The following is a 16,035-nucleotide window of genomic DNA, read 5'->3' as shown; positions in this document are numbered from 1 at the left end:
TAATAGAAAGGTCTTGGGACTTAAAATTTCTTGCTGCTTATAATCTTGATCCCTCACCCCTAGTGTATTTGAAACTTTACTAAAAAGATCTAGACATCTAAGGAGAGTTTCGGATGCTGACTGGTGAGCCGTCTCTTTTCTGATTTCTCAGCAGCCTTCCCTCAGAGAGTAAACTGTTGGTTCTTGTTCATTTTTATCACTTACTGTGATGTGCAATTGTCTTATTTTTCTGATTAAGCTGTAAACTGATAAAGGGAAATTGCACTGATCCTGAAAGAGTTGAGAAGTATTTCGTGCTAGTCTTTCCAAAATGAATCTTCATCAGTACATGTTGTGTATGTCTAAGTTCTCTTACTTGTACCTTCAAAAGGACCTTAGATCACCCTGAACTAATGAAAAATGCTGGGTTGTACTTGTATCCTCCAGAGTGTTTTCTGAAAAACAAATTGCATCTCTTCCTTTTCTTTGCTTATCTATGGTAAACAAAACAGTTGAAATTGGATTGTAGTATTTTTTGCCCCTGCTCACTCCAGCTTCTTCTCTATTTTCTATTCAAAAAAGAACTGCTGAAACTATCTTTAAACTTTCAAAAAACATGTATCTCACTATTTGTTGCATACGAAGGCGACACACCATTTTTAACTGTGTATGTAGGACATCCTCAAGTTCCTGTGTCTGGAGACAAGTGAATGGTGATTTCTAACTGATGGGTTGATCTGAAGATGTGATGAGCATCTGTCAATCTGTTAATGTCAGGAGAAAAACTAGTTGACTATGTTGGTATTAAGAGTTCCTTAGGGAGAAGCATGCTTGTCTTAGTAAATGTGATAATGTCTTTAGAGTAATTATGTTTTCTAGAATATAAAATGTACAATATTTGGAAGATGCAGTTTTATGCAGTGTTTTTTTTCTTAAATCATACAGAATGCTAAACCATACTTTTTTATTTTAAATAAAACTTTTTTTCCCCCCTCTTACCACAGGATAATGAGAAAAGGACCCCTTTACATGCTGCTGCCTATCTGGGAGATGCAGAAATTATTGAACTACTTATTTTATCTGGTATGTTCTGTTCCTGTTAATGGAAAAAAAAATCTAACTCTATGCAAATCCAAAGAAATATGTATGTACATCTTAGTCTGTATAGGTCTTACTGAGATATTTAAAGTACTAGAAATTAAAGATGTTTATGCTGAAATTTTGGTTTTCAGACTTATCAGTGTTATAATACCATGTGGTTCTGCTCTAAAATATTTATTTGTAAAAAAACCTCAGTTATAGCTATTTTTATTTGTAGCTTGATCAACTTTAGGTAGTTTAACTCTAGTTTAAAGAAATAACAGTGTATATGTTATAGGTAGATGTTAGCAGCATTGCTTTGCTTATAAAGTGGGCTTCATAAAAACGAAGTTGAACATAGAAGATGGAATCCAGAGTTGGTTATATTATTTTAAAGTATCCTTTGCTGTCGGCTTAAATGCACAGAATACAATTAGGATCAGCAGAAAATTTTGAAATACCCTTTTATTTATTTGTACTAAGAAAAAGAGCAAATTCTGTAAAACAGTATACTTCCGTATTTTTTTTCCTTAAAAAGGTAGAAAACCAAGAAACAAACCCAAAAACCTGAAAGCAAAACGTCATGACTGAGATACTGAATTGATTGTCTTTGATCTTGGACAAATCTGCCCATCCTGGTAGCTTGAGGCTGAATTCATGATATGGAGCTTTAAAGGTTCAGTAGAAAGATTAAAACTTGTAACAGTCCCACAGAACACACCTTGCCTGTGCAAAGCCAGGTATTTCCACCCACCTCGCCCCCACCGTCAACCTTGAATGACAAATTTTGCTTTAAGGAAATGACACTTTAAGACTGTAGGAGTCACTTCCAGACTTTACATTGAAATTGCCAGGCACAATTTCATTTATTATAATTTAGCAAGATGTAATCTTCTCATTATATATATGTACATGTACTCGATCTATTTAATTATATGTACTTATAATTAATTAATATCACATTGTGTATATTTTATATATATATATTTCTCATTATAATTTGTCTGGAAAAGTTCATGTGGGTTGCTGAGAAGGTGCTGGTTTTCCCTACCAAGAAGAAAAGAAAAAAAATCCTGGTAATCCTATCTTCTGAAAAAGTATCTTGGATTTGACAAGAATATTTCTTTTTGTTTAGGTGTGCTCAAAACAAATCTGAGCAAATCCCCAAAACAACTAGCTGCATTATAAACGTTGCAAAGTTGTAGTCAGCTGCTTCTGGGAGTGAAGCTTCTGACTCTTTTGGGTGAACAGAGTCCAGTTACCAGAGCTGGTATTGAAGAAAATATTGCACTCTTGGCAAAGAGCTCATGGAAGGAGTGAGATTCTAGTTCAGATATTAATGAAACAAGATCCTGACTGGGGGATGGCAGTAGAAGAAAGGTTAGTCATATGATTCTGACACACAGCCTGGGGCTAAGTGTAAGAAAAATTGGAGAATGAAGGAGGAAAGTGAAGAACCCTAGGAATAGTCCAAACTTGAGCTGTTGAATGGAGGAGAGGTTGTGGGGTGCTGCTGTGTCTGTAGATTGTTGAGGAAGACTGGGAGGCATTGATATGTATGAGACAATGTTTATTCAATGATAATCAAGATTTACTTACACAAAAACACCGCATTAAATAGTCACAAAATCAAAAGTCCAACTTTGCTGTGTTTGTGTGCTGTGGACGTCGATGGCGTGTTTGTGCCTTGCTGGGGAAGCGCAGCTTTATGGATTGCACAGGGCGGGACCGCGCTGGGAATGAACCAGGCTGGTACAGTGGAGGAAGCACAGATGCTGGTTGTTGATGCATTTGTAAGTGAATGAAGACGGGCATTGATTGCATGATGAGAAGGTGATGTCTGCATGTTAAGGCTGTGCCGTGCCTGGGCACTACTCTGGATGGTACCTGCTTGCAGGCTGTGGTTTTAGGCAAGCAGCTTAAGCCAGACTCCTTAAAAAGTAGTCACCAGTTTAATCTTCCTCATTTCTGAATGCTGGATTTGAAATCTTTGTGGGTTGTGAAGTGTGAGCGCTCACAGCTATATCTGAAGTGCTGCACCAGATACTTCTCTGAGAAATCAGGTCTAGATGTCTCAAAATGCACAAGCTGAGATTTTTCTTTTAACTCTCTTAACTGGAAGATGGGGAACAGAAGTTAAGTGTATTTATCCTCTCCATTTCATAGAGATACAGAAAATTAATTTATTGTATTTCAGATGGAAATAAAATCTCTCCTTTGAGACAGATGTATAACGTTACATTTTGTCGTAATACATGAGCATTAGGGAGCGAATAAAGAGCATCTGTTACCACAGCAAGGTCTGAAGAATGCCTGCCATGTTGCAAGACCTCTTTTTGAACAATGACTAAAGAGTTTCTTGAAGAAATAACATTTTTGAACAACAGTCTCCTCTGTGCAGTAAATTTGCATGTAAAATTTTTTATGTGGCTTTAATTGGCCTATTTTCGTCTATTTGCACAAGGGATTGAATTAAGTAGTGTAGACTACTTTCATCCTAGCATTTCTTACCTTGTGAGAGCTTGACTTTGCAACCTGTAAAGTTCTCTAATGTAGTTTTGCTGGAGTGTTGTAAGGAACCACTTTACAGTTCTGCTGTGCAAGCTATCCTGCAAAGACTGTTTGCTTTGCCTTTTTTATTCTTGCTTCAAACTGGACCTCAAAATTACTCAAGTCAGTATGAATCTTTCCATGAGTCAGTGGCTCTTACCTGATTCTTTCTCATTATTTCTCTATTCTTAGTTAAAGTGTGTATCATATGTTACATAGACATAGGCTTTTTTAATTTGATTGGAATGTCTTTTGCATCCCCCTCCAGGGGATCCACACTGCTTTCAAGTATGTATTTTGGATAATATGTTGCTGTTACAATATATTACTTTGCTATAGACCTAAGCAACCCACATTGCACATTCTGAAGATATAATCAGTTCAGCCTATTTGCAGACTTTTGTGGAATAAGCTTTCAGTCTTACAAGCACACGTAGTTAGTTTTTGAATTCTTGAGATATTTCCCCACCAGACCTCAAGGTTGCTTTGTAACCTCTCCTGTTCACCTCTGTGCCTGAGAAGATCATGGCACAGATCTTCCTAGAAGCTAAGCTAAGGGGTACATGGAGGACAGAGAGGTGATTCAAGACAGCCAGCACAACTTCACCAAGGGCAAGTCCTGCCTGAACAACCTAGTGGCCTTCTATGATAGAGTGACTACATCAGTAGCAAAACCAGAAAAATATATGTATGTATAGGCTGTATCAAAAGCAGTGTGCTCAGCAGGTCAAGGGAAGTGATTTTGCCCCTCTACTCTGCTCTGGTGAGACCCCTCCTGGAGTTCTGTGTCCAGCTCTGGAGCCCTCAGTACAGGAAAGACATGGACCTGATGGAGAGGGGCCAGAGGAAGCCCCAAAATGATCAGAGGTCTGGAACACCTCTGCTATGAGGACAGGCTGTGAGAGTTGGGCTTGTTCAGCCTGAAGAGGAGGCTCCAGGGACACCTTATTGTGGCCTTTCAGTACTTAAAAGGGGCCTGTAAGAAAGATGGGGACAGACTTTATAGCAGCACCTGTTGTGACAGGACAAGAGATGGTGGTTTTAAACTAAAGGAGGGAAGATTCAGGCCAGATACGAGGAAGAATTCTTTACAATGAGGGTAGTGAAACACTGGCCTAGGTTGCCCAGAGAGGTGGTAGATGCCCCATCCCTGGAGACATTCAAGCCAGGCTGGACGGGCCTCTGAGCAACCTGATCTAGTTGAAGATGTCCCTGCTCAGTACAGGGGGGTTGGACTAGATGATGTGGAAAGGTCCCTTCCAACCCAAACTATTCTATGATTCTATTGTAGCCTTTCACCTGGGCAAGGGACCTGAAGTTGGTGGTTTGGACAGAGATTGAACAGCAATGAAAATTGCTTCAGTGACTCCATTTTGGGACAAACAGTGCTTCACTGAACACTAATAAACTTGTTCCCCAAGGATGTGAACGTCTTGCCAGCAAATTGTCATACAGCTGTGGTCTGTGGAAGTCTAAAACTTCATATAATCTCTCCCTCTTAGATTGTAGCTACTTAAGCAATTAGCATTCCTACATTTGTTAGGTAAGAAGGCGAACAATAAATTTAAAAGGCATAAAGGTGGTTGTTTATAGTATACAGAATGATGGAAGAAAAGTTTAGATTTTAGTCACTTGAGAATCATAATTAGAAGCATTTTATTTTTTATATTACTATGTGAAGAGTCATAACACCGATCACAGTTGTATTTTAGGATGTCTCCTTTGCATAATTGCACTGACGTTAATTGTATAAGTAGTTGATGGCAAACTACTGAAAAGTAGAAAAGTAAAATAGTTAAGTCTTAAATGAGTGTCCAACTTTTTGTTCTTTCCAAGAAGTCCTGTTTAAAAAAATCAAACTCTTCTTTCAGTTAAGTCCTGCATGTGAACTGTTCTGAAGCTTTTTGCTTTATAAAAAAAAAAATCATCCTTTCTGTTTGTCCTACTTTTTGTTTTTTAAATGCCATCAGAGTTTATTCTGCAGGCAAGTGACGTGTGAGGAGCAGGACAGACTTGTGTAATTCCAGAATATGTTATTTTGATTAGTAACTTTTTTCATGTTGTTTTCTTTAAAATTCCATACAGGCTATTGTCGCTTTCACTGAAATCAGTGTAATTCATGAAAATAAACATCTGAATTATCTGTTGTTTTCTTTTGAATAGATTTAGTTACTATATTGGATTGATACTTAACTACTAACACAACACATTTCTGTTTGTTTAACCCAAAATTTTCACTGCATGGAGCTCATTGTACGTGAGCATGTGATTAAACTCAACCTCATTAAGGTTTGGCAGCACGCAAGTTTTTGTTGTGCTTTCCCTCTGGGTCAGCTGGAAAAGTAAGAATTGTGCTGACACTGGAAAACTATCATTACAGTAATAACAGATTTTGGAGGATAGTAAAGACCCTCCAACTTTATTCTACATGTGTTTCTTTCATCTAATTCTGAAGCTACGTAAGTATTAAAAGTCCATGCAATGGCAGTCACACAGCTCAGCTGTTGAAAGGCCATCACTGCAAAAATAACAACCGCATGAAGGTCCCTGTATTTGGGTTGCAGATGTACCCACACACCAAAGGCATTTCACAGGGTCTCCTTTCACAGTGACTGTGTCTTTTGGCTGCTTTCTCTTCTTTTGACAATGATGTTGGTTGCCATTTTTTATTTTGAGCTGTCTTAACTTCCCTCTGTCAGCAGTAACAGTTGCTGTGAAGAAAGTAGCTCTGCTCTTTGCAGAGAGCAAATTAAGCTGACTTATGAAAAGGTAAAAGTGTTCAGTAGCTTGAGGAGTCCGAGTACCTCGCATTTCTCTCTGAAGCTCGAGGAGGTGGTAGCTGAGATGTGGCAGGAACTATGTAGTTCTGAAATGAAATGGATTTCTTATATTGATAAAGCAGTGAAATTCTGGAGGATGGATTTGACTGGATTGTAGGTTTACTCCTGTTTTACTCCTGTTTGTGGCCAGTGTATCTCCATGTGGTTTGGGGTTTTGTGTTTGTTTTGGTTTTGTTTTGTTTTGTTTTGTTTTTAACCCAATAAAAACTGTTGAAGCATAGTTGTGGCTGGTCAAAAGATATTCCAATTCTGTCCCTCTTAGGTTTGTTGTTTGTTTTTTTTCACTATTCTGTAGATCCCGTACTATGCATTGTAAATAGGAAGAAGTTTTCTCTCAGTATGGTCTTATTCATTATTTTTGCAGCAAAAATTTTCCAAGTATCCCAAGTTTTCAGTAGGAAATTACTCTGGATTTCTATTACTGATTGCTCCAATTAATATCTCAAATATTTTTTTTTATTTTACAGACTTTTTCTGTACCACCTCCTGAATGTTCACATATTTTTCTATCTAAGGAAAAGTTTTCTTCTCCACATGTTCATTCCCCAGTGTAGTCTGAGAATTTCTGCTTGCCACTTTAAGTACTTCCATGGTCATCTTCCCTAGATAAAAGGTGGAAAAACTTCTTAAGCTAATACTAGCCCTTAAGAAAATAACTAAATAGAGTCTAATTACCAGCTGGTTACTCTCAGTGATTTATACCTCGGGTCTTCCTAATTTCTGCAAAGATCATTCTTAAAATTATTTCAGTATATTAGTTAAGATAAAGTTTGTTAGCTTTTTAAAAATGCGATCTGAAGATCTTATTTACATCTTTTACTCCTAAATAAACATTTCAGAGCTTCAAAAGAGTCTGTATTGTGTATGTGAATGAAAACATATTTGCTTTATTTGCTTATGTTATGATCTTGTTCAGCCGCTAGCACATCTTGTACAATAACAAAGGAAAATACCATCCTTGACAGGCTAAAAATACAGACTACAAACAGAACAGTGGAAGGCAATTCAGTACTTAAGTCAGTACTGCGAGTAAAGATGAAAATGTCTTGTCAGTTCTGTTGTTATTTCTTTTCTGAATCTCTTTTCAACTAGTGACACAGAAGTAATGTAACTGCTGTGCTCATTAGTCGTCCAAGGACATTTACAAATAGGACAAGTTCTGGTGTTGGGTAGCTCGGGAGGAGAGTCACAGCCAGAGTTCTTAGGAGGGGAACACAGAGGTGACGAGCTGCGACATGGCTCTATAGAGTTATGTGGCACTTTATGGATGAAGGAGGAGGCGTGTGGCTGTTCCTTGCAGCATTTCCTACCCAAGAGGTGGTTGAGATGCCGGCTCTTACTCAAATCTAAGGATATTGACACCAATGAAGCAGCAACTGAATTGCAGAAACGTACATTCAGGTATTGGTGGCTAATAGCACATTTAAATATGTGATGGCCAGATATGGACCGATATAATTAAAGCTTACAAGATCATTCTGTAAATCAGTGCCTGTATCAAGTTGGAAAATGTGTCTTGGAACATAAATTTGCTAAAAGTAAGCACCACTGAGTTTCACTGAGATTTTCAGTAGCTTCTGTACTAGATTTATTAAATTAAACACCTCTTTCTAGTTGTCAGTCTTGTGAATACAACTTTGCAAAATAAAACATAAGATTCAAGGAGGAGGGAAGAAAAATACGCAATACTTCTCTCTCTACCCCACCATCCCGCACCTTTTTGCAGAGCATAAATCCTGCTTTCATATTTGCCTAGATATGTAAACTTACTAGGCTGTACTATTAAAGCTATTGATGAAACGGAAGATGTTTCAGTTTAGTGCACCAACATGGAAGAATAAGTTGGTTTGTTTGGAAAGTGCAGTTTTAGGAGAGTGTTATGTCTTAATCAGTTCTTAAGTTCAAGCAAAGATGATGGGTACTTGTGTTGCAGTATTGGATTTGATATCTCTGGCAAGCCCCCAAATCCTTTTCCTACAAGCTCTACGGCACTAAAAGAATTGAAACATGAGAATTTTTACATGAAACAAATGAAATATTTGAGCAGTTTTAAAAAACATGTTAAGACCAGCCCCCTGAAGTCTGGAAGATCCAGTGAGGTGGGGTTTTTAGTTGTTTGCTTTATTCTTACAAATTGGGGATACAGACATGCTGCACTGTGCTTTGAAAGAGCAAGCTGCTGCATAAGTGGCATTTGAAGGTATTTGAAATGTGAGAAATGCCCTGGTTAACATGTCAGCAGGTTGAGCTCCGCAGAGATAATATTGCATTGGCGGTGTTGTACAGTGAATTATGTACATACATGTGTTCAAACTGTCTTTAAGCAAACCACGAAGCAAATCATCTTTAAGCAAAAGATTTTCAGTAACACCGTAATATCTTTTCTAACATTTATTTGCAATGATCTGGAGTAGAGTTTAACCCAAGAGGATGGAGGCTGTAAACTCCTTCACTGTTGCATGGTAGGAGGGGGGGCTTTATGTCTTGTGGAGAGCATCTGAAGGGGGAGGGAGTAACGCTAATATTTTCCCCAAATCATGTGCTAGGGAGTAAAGAACAGCCTGGAGGGGGATTATGTCCTCAGATACAAGGCTGTTTGGAGAAGCTATTTTACGGAATGTTAATCATTCTTGGCAGCATGCCTTCTTGTGGAAATTTAAGGGGGAAGTATCTCTATGTTAATTTAAAATATTATTTTGTTTAACATATCTGGAGCCATAGTTCTCCTGATTCCCACATTAATAGTGCATATGCATTTGTGGTAGTATACTTATTCTGATAATTACTTTAAAACTTTGTCTTTCTAACAATTTTGGAACTCCTTTAAAAGTTGTTTGTTGTGGGGGAAAAACAAGCTTTGTGGCTCGTTCTTAGGTAAGTCCATCACAGACTGAGGTGTTTTGTCAAAAATCAGCCTTGTTTCTTTCCTTTGTCAGAGAATCTACAAATATTTTGTGCATTTGACAAGTTAACTTATTTTAGCATTTACATACTACACTCTTTTAAGTGTGGGATGTGCTAGACCTAGGCTTTCTTGCTTCTTTGGGTGGAAGGTCACTTATGGCCTGGGGGCAGATACTGTGTTCATTTTGTTCTTTTGAGAGGACCATGTTACTTTTAGATATCACATCAAATTCCCTTAGGTGTTTCTTTGGCTGATGCTGATTTCCTTTTTTACCAAAAACAACAAACACTTTCAGATATTCTTTTCCTTTAATCCTAGCAAGTTTGATTAACTTACCCACTGGGAAAACCTTTTGTATGGTATCTTTTTGGATTTATTCCTGTTGTCTTCTGATGCATTTTTTAGGCTGTTAAGGTACCAGAGATATCAATGAATGATAAAAAACCTATAAACACAGCTTGGACTCTAAGCATATTTTCCCTAGAGCTTCAGTAACTGCTGCTTCCTTGGAGTCGGAACGTGCATTTCTCCCCTTCTGCTGGTCTTGGTGCTTCTCTTGTCTCAGCCTTCGTCACCTGGCTGGATCTGACCTGATCTCAAATCTTGCAAATGCTTTTTCCTGAGGAAAATCAGGGTGATGATTAGTGACCTAGTAACTCCCTGAATTCCTTTAAAACACTTCATAGACATTTGTATCGTAAATTAGAAATAGGAAATCAGACTTTGAAAGTCTTAATTCCTTGGGTTTTGGCTGTAGACATGAAGTAAGGTAGAGCTTAGAGTACCATTTTGGCCTTTGTCTTGTCTCCTAAAACCAAAGTGTGACTAACAGTACTCCAGACAATCAGGAATTGCAGATACATTTTAAATACATGGATTAGAATCTCACTTACTGACCATTCAGGTTATTGTCTTTTGGGGAAAGATTACCAAAAATCCTAAGACATTTCTGGTGACTTTCAGGATCCTCAAATTCTTTTTTTGCTTGAGTGCTGTGCAGAATTTGATACAGTACATTACGTAATGATACGTGATATGGTGTAGTACACTAGGTCCGTATTATAGTTGACAAAAGTACATATTTATTATTATAAGGTTAAGGCACTTAAACTCTTGTTAGATTATGGGGTTTTCATGTGGATTTGGACTTTCTTCCTGTTCGTTCAAACTTGTTTTTCAAAGCTTTTGAACTTGGAAAATAGTCTGACACCCAAGCTTCTGAAATATCATAAGAGGGAGATCCCTGAAATTGGAGCCAGTAACTAGACCTCAAGTTCTATCTGATGCTTGGAAGACCCAGTGTTAAAGTGGGAGATTGGATGCAACATCAGCTTCCATGTTGCATTCTTAAACCTCAAAGGAACTGATTAACTTGCAAAACTGAGTTCAGTTTTTTTGTTTGCTTAGTATATACAACCACGATTTTGTACAGACTATGTTGCTTGGTCAGGTTGTTCAGCTGGACTGGGAGAGACTTCTTTGCTGGTGCAGGTCTTGGATGAAAATACCTTGTCTCTCAGCTGAGCATCTTGACCAGCAGCCAGTTTGACAGGTTGTGTCTTACCGGCCTTCTACCCTTTTCTGTTCTTTGCATAGAAAAAATTAAAGTCGATTCTGACATAACAATACTATGTTTAGCCTGAGAAGTTAGTAAGCTCTGACCATGTAGCAGTAATGTTACTGTGTGATATCATATGTTGCTCTGTGAACTCTTTCCAACAGCATTTCCAGATTATTTTTCCAAAAACATAACACTTTTGTGTAAGCTATCACAACTCTGTAAAATTTCAGCACTTTTCGAATAGAGATGGCTAAATTTCCACTCAAGGTATGAAAAAGCTAAGGTTATATACCCTCAATTTTTAATGGAGCATTTCAACTATAGTGGCTAAGTATGAGATTTCTGGTAGATTTCTGGTGCTGAATGAAGGCAAGGAGTCTGTCTTTCTTACCAAACAGTCTTTTCTGTGCCTTTGGAAGTGCAAAAGATTAGCTGGTATTAAAAGATGAGTATGGTTTAATGAAAGAGTATTATGGGTGCAATGTTAAAAGAATTTCATCAAAGTGTGGACTTCAGCTGGAGAAAAGACTGTCTTCCAGTAGTTCTACCTCTGTAGTTGAAAATATTTTAAGTATTTCTGTAAATATATAATAAATTTCTATTATTCTTATTTTTTGTTACAGGAGCTAGAGTTAATGCCAAAGACAGCAAATGGTTGACTCCTTTACACAGAGCTGTGGCATCTTGCAGTGAGGTATGCTTTTTTTTTATTGTTTTGTGCTAAAATAAGAATCTCAAATTACCTTCTGTTCTTTGTTCAGTTTTTAAAAAGTGAAACTACTCCAAATGTTTGGAATTGCAGAACAGTTTTGCATCAATTTGTTCAACCTGTTGAGAGTATGTGTGTGTGTGTATATCCTCTCGGGCACGTGCCTGAGTAGGAAGAAAGAGGGAAAACTATAAACTTCCAGTTCTGAGCTTTGCTGTCTGCCACTTCCTTAACAGTGGTTTCTGCATGCAGGGTTCTCGAGTCCAGTTCACTTCTTTTAAGGTAACCAGAATGGTTCAGCATGAAGGAAGTAGAGATGAACCAAGATTTAGTACAGCTTTTACAGCATGATCTTTGCATTTCTTAGTTTTTTTACATGCTTGTCTGTTCAGGCATTGAAGAAATAAAAGCTTCTGTAAGGCCTGCAAACTTTTTTTTTTTTAAAGCAATTAATGAGTAATGATAGTATTGAAAATCACTTTAGAAGTTATAAATTAAATATGTAGAAAGTGTTTTGAAGTCTACCAGTTACACAGTTGTGAGGATATAGTAATGTAAGAAATGAGTTTGCTGTTGTTCCTTGGTTGTTGATGTCCTAATAAAAATTTTAAATGCCTGTAGAAGATCAAAACAAACGGAGAAATGCTGAGCTTGTTATGTGGAAAAGTTTATGCAAAACTGTTTCCTTTGAGATCCTGAGTCAAACTGATGCTCATTTCAGTATGTCTAGAAAAAAATGGTTTTTAAACATTCCATGTACATTTTTGTTTGAGAAGATGGAATTGAATTTTTGGTTTTGATGAGTGTTGAACTTAAAGTATTTGATCCACAAACTATCTAAACAAGCCTTTTTGCTTTTGAATTCCCTGGATAAATCATAATATTTTGTCACCAGCACTAATAGCTAAGTTACGTGGAGATTGTGTTATTCAAAACAGAGCTTGAAAATGAATCTTCGAAGGGTGCCTTATTCCCAAATGCTATTTGTTCTTCTTGAGGTGTTTTTAAACGGCTCCTTTGGGAGCTGCCCAAAGAACCAAACACTGCATCCTCCAGAGCTGAGGAACAATAAAAGCTCCTTATATCAGTAAAACTTGCAGAGTGGAGCGCTGTAGACAAACCGCACCTAAGTGATAACTTCAAGAAATGCAACTGTGGTCATACTTTTTGAAATGGGTCAGATTTAAAAAAAACTGTTGACTAAAGGCAAACAACACATGCAAAACAGTCAGACTGATTGCGCAAAGGCAATGATAGGTGCTTGTCAGAATTTTCTGTTTATAAACACAGTAAATCATGGGAGTCCACATACATGGTTGGTACATGTAGGCACTTCTTTTCCAGCTCACAGACATACGTGGGTTTGGGGCATTAGATGAAAAAAGCTGTAATGAAAAAGTGCTTGATAAGTATTTCCGTAAAACATCTGGACTCACTCTTGAAGCAGGGACAGCTGCAATTAAACAAGGGCATTGAAACTTCCAAAGCAGCTGGAATTATAGATTTAGCTGTTGACAGCACAAGTTCAAGCAACTTCATGTCAAGAAGGTTACACTCCAGGCCTTTATATTTGTGTGTCTGGTGTACTTTGCCAGAAAAAAAAAAAAACCCTAAGCAAATTCACTACTTCTTGAAATTCATTAATGCATATATACATAAAAATACAAGATATGTTATTTTTATACTAGTACTATGGTGCTTCCATCTACAAAAAGGGTAATAACTGTTCTAAACTTTCCTTCTTCTGGTTATGGTTTTTCTTAATACTTGGTTCAAAAAAGGCACAAGTTCAAAATATTGATTTTTTTAAAGTAGTAGGTACTAAATCTGCTTAAGTTTCTTAGACAATAGAAGAGATATTCTGTTTCTCTTTTAAATTGCAAGCCTGTAATGCAGTATTTTCACTTTTATGTTCATATTTTCTTTTTTATTGACAGTAGAAGAATTTTAAATATACTTTATTGTAATCAATAGAATCAAGTGTTAGTTGACATTCTGCTCGTAGCTGTGAATAATACTTAGCTATTATACCATAAAATTTCCTGCTAACATGTATTAAGTTGGAAGTGCCAACCATTTATTTGTGTGCTCAGAGTTTGAGTTGGAAGTCACTGAAAGCAATTAGTAAATTGTAGGAAGGTCACAGAGCTGATGTAAAATGCAGTATTCCTTGTCATGTTGACATGACCAACAGATTTTTTTTTTAATGCATTCCAGTTGTGTATACGTATTTTCATGGGATTTGTGCATCTTGCTTTAAGAATTACAGTCTTACTTGTCAAACTTTCACAGCTCATACATTTAACAAAAGGAAATGAATAATCTTTTTGTGAGGTGGAATTCAGTGCAACATTTTGAAATGGTTTTTGGGAGTTTTGCAACAGTATATGTTGAAACTTTTTGTGACCACACTCTGTTTTATCGCTGGTTCTCTAAATATACATCTAATAAGCTGTTCCTCTTGTTGCCATTTGCCTGGCAAATTGATGAAAATGCATTGTGAGTTCATAGTACTTTACTAATCCCTAGCAATGGAAGGAATCCTAAGGAGGTTTATTGAGCTTTGAAAACTAGTTGTAGTGACAAAACAATTTGCCAGCCAGCTTAATGAACTGGATCAAAGATCTGGAAATGGTTGATTCAGTTGAATTCTGTGGGGAGTGTATTGCTTATGTTCTTGAGAACGTCCCCAAATCTGGATTTATGGTAAAGCACAAATCCCAAAATGCAAGATGATGTTTATGAAAGAACAAATTGCAAATAGTTCTATTCTATTATACTGTCCTTGAATTTAAAGTTGGCATTTAAATCTTTATTCAGTGGCTTGTTGTTTTTGTAAATGCTTTCAGGACGCTGTTCAGGTGCTGTTAAAGCATTCAGCAGATGTCAATGCTCGTGACAAAAACTGGCAGACACCTCTACATATAGCAGCGGCAAACAAAGCTGTGAAATGTGCTGAAGCTTTGGTGCCTCTCCTGAGCAATGTAAATGTGTCTGATCGAGCAGGCAGGACGGCCTTGCATCATGCAGCCTTCAGTGGACATGCTGAGGTAAGAGTTCTTTTTCTTAGCTTGTTTCCCACTTATCCTTATGTCCCTCACATTTCTCATGTTTAGTTTCTTGATTAAAAAAATACTGTTTCCTCCATCCCCTCAAAAAATCCAACTCCTCTTGTATTTGAATTGACTTTTGTATGCATCTGTGTACAGAATGGTTGTGAAAAATACATGTTTACATCATTTAATCGGAAGGTTATTACAGCATTCACCTTTCTTAAGACAAGCAAATTTGCCTGAGTTAAATGGAGTTAAAATAATAATAGATAAATTGAAAATGGAAAAAAGAAGATATTTTTCTGTTCAATAGATAGTAAACATCTGGAATCTGTTGTCACTGAAGTGTGGAGGAAATGCATGCAATAAGCTCTAACTCACTAGTTTTCAAACCCTGAAATATGACTGCTGAGGCATCCCTATTGTAATTGTGTATATGTGACTGGAGACAAATTGCTTTTAGTGACTACCTTTAGTGAATCCCTTAGTAATGACCTGAACATTTCAAAGATTCCACAGATTTGCCGTATTTAACTTGGAAATGTTTTTGTTGACATTGAATTCTGTGTTTCTTACAGCCACTTGATTATTGCTGCCAAGGTGGGCAGCCAGTTTTTTAAAGTTTTTGGAATATTCAGAAAACAACACATTTAAATCCTTTGAAAGTGCATGTGTTTCCTCACCCCCAATGATTTTCTTTGTCTAAGCAGTTTTCCATTATTAATAGAGGATTTGTTTTCTTTCTGTTTATCTCAGATGGTCAGCTTACTGTTGTCTAGAGGGGCCAATATTAATGCATTTGACAAGAAAGACAGGCGAGCTATACATTGGGCAGCATATATGGGTATGTACGTATTTCATTTCATTACCATTGTGGTAGTAAAAAACCTAAATCACCTTATGTTTAGTGTTTTTATGTATTTCTAGGAAAAACATTCACATTATAAACATTGAGGTTATCTGTGTTTCTGCCAGAAAACCTTTATTAGTGTACTCCAAATGGCCTTGTAAATGTGCTTTTGTGCTGAGAAAATCAATTTGTTGGAAAAAGAAAAACAAGGTGAGTAATTTTGTCCTTTTTAAAAAAAAGGAACTATGTTGCTCCGTCAGCAGGAGTCTAATGATAGGAGAAAACTTTTGCAGTAATGCTATATTGAAAGTAAGCAATTAATACAAGGGGCACCTGAAACAAAGGCTTGTTACACCAGCTTTAAGAATTGTATTTCAAAAGAAGAATATCACATCTCTAAAACTCCAAATTCCTGACTTGCAATTCTTACTCCAGGAGTGGATAATTATTGTTCTCATGGTGCTGATCAATGCACTGGCAGTACTGTCAGAGTGAAGTACTTCTTTGG

At 37.0% G+C, this 16,035-nt stretch overlaps 1 protein-coding gene across 6 annotated transcripts in view; it reads left to right on the top strand.

Annotated features, from left to right (window-relative positions):
* The window catches only part of ANKRD28 (ankyrin repeat domain 28), a 130,645-nt gene that overhangs the window by 71,182 nt on the left and 43,428 nt on the right, over positions 1-16,035 (top strand). For 3 of the 6 annotated variants that reach the window (XM_065051446.1, XM_065051447.1, XM_005504409.4), the window contains 4 exons: positions 984-1,062; positions 11,539-11,609; positions 14,474-14,674; positions 15,434-15,521. In XM_065051446.1, the coding sequence (XP_064907518.1) occupies positions 984-1,062; positions 11,539-11,609; positions 14,474-14,674; positions 15,434-15,521 (439 nt within the window). Of the gene's footprint in view, positions 1-983; positions 1,063-11,538; positions 11,610-14,473; positions 14,675-15,433; positions 15,522-15,633; positions 15,738-16,035 lie in introns of those variants that run through there. The other 3 variants (XM_065051449.1, XM_065051448.1, XM_065051451.1) reach the window with 2 other exon arrangements.

Source organism: Columba livia, chromosome 2 (genome assembly GCF_036013475.1).
Source record: "Columba livia isolate bColLiv1 breed racing homer chromosome 2, bColLiv1.pat.W.v2, whole genome shotgun sequence".
Taxonomy (NCBI): domain Eukaryota; kingdom Metazoa; phylum Chordata; class Aves; order Columbiformes; family Columbidae; genus Columba; species Columba livia.
Note: the sequence above shows the minus strand (reverse complement) of the source record. Positions and strands in the feature narration are given on the sequence as shown.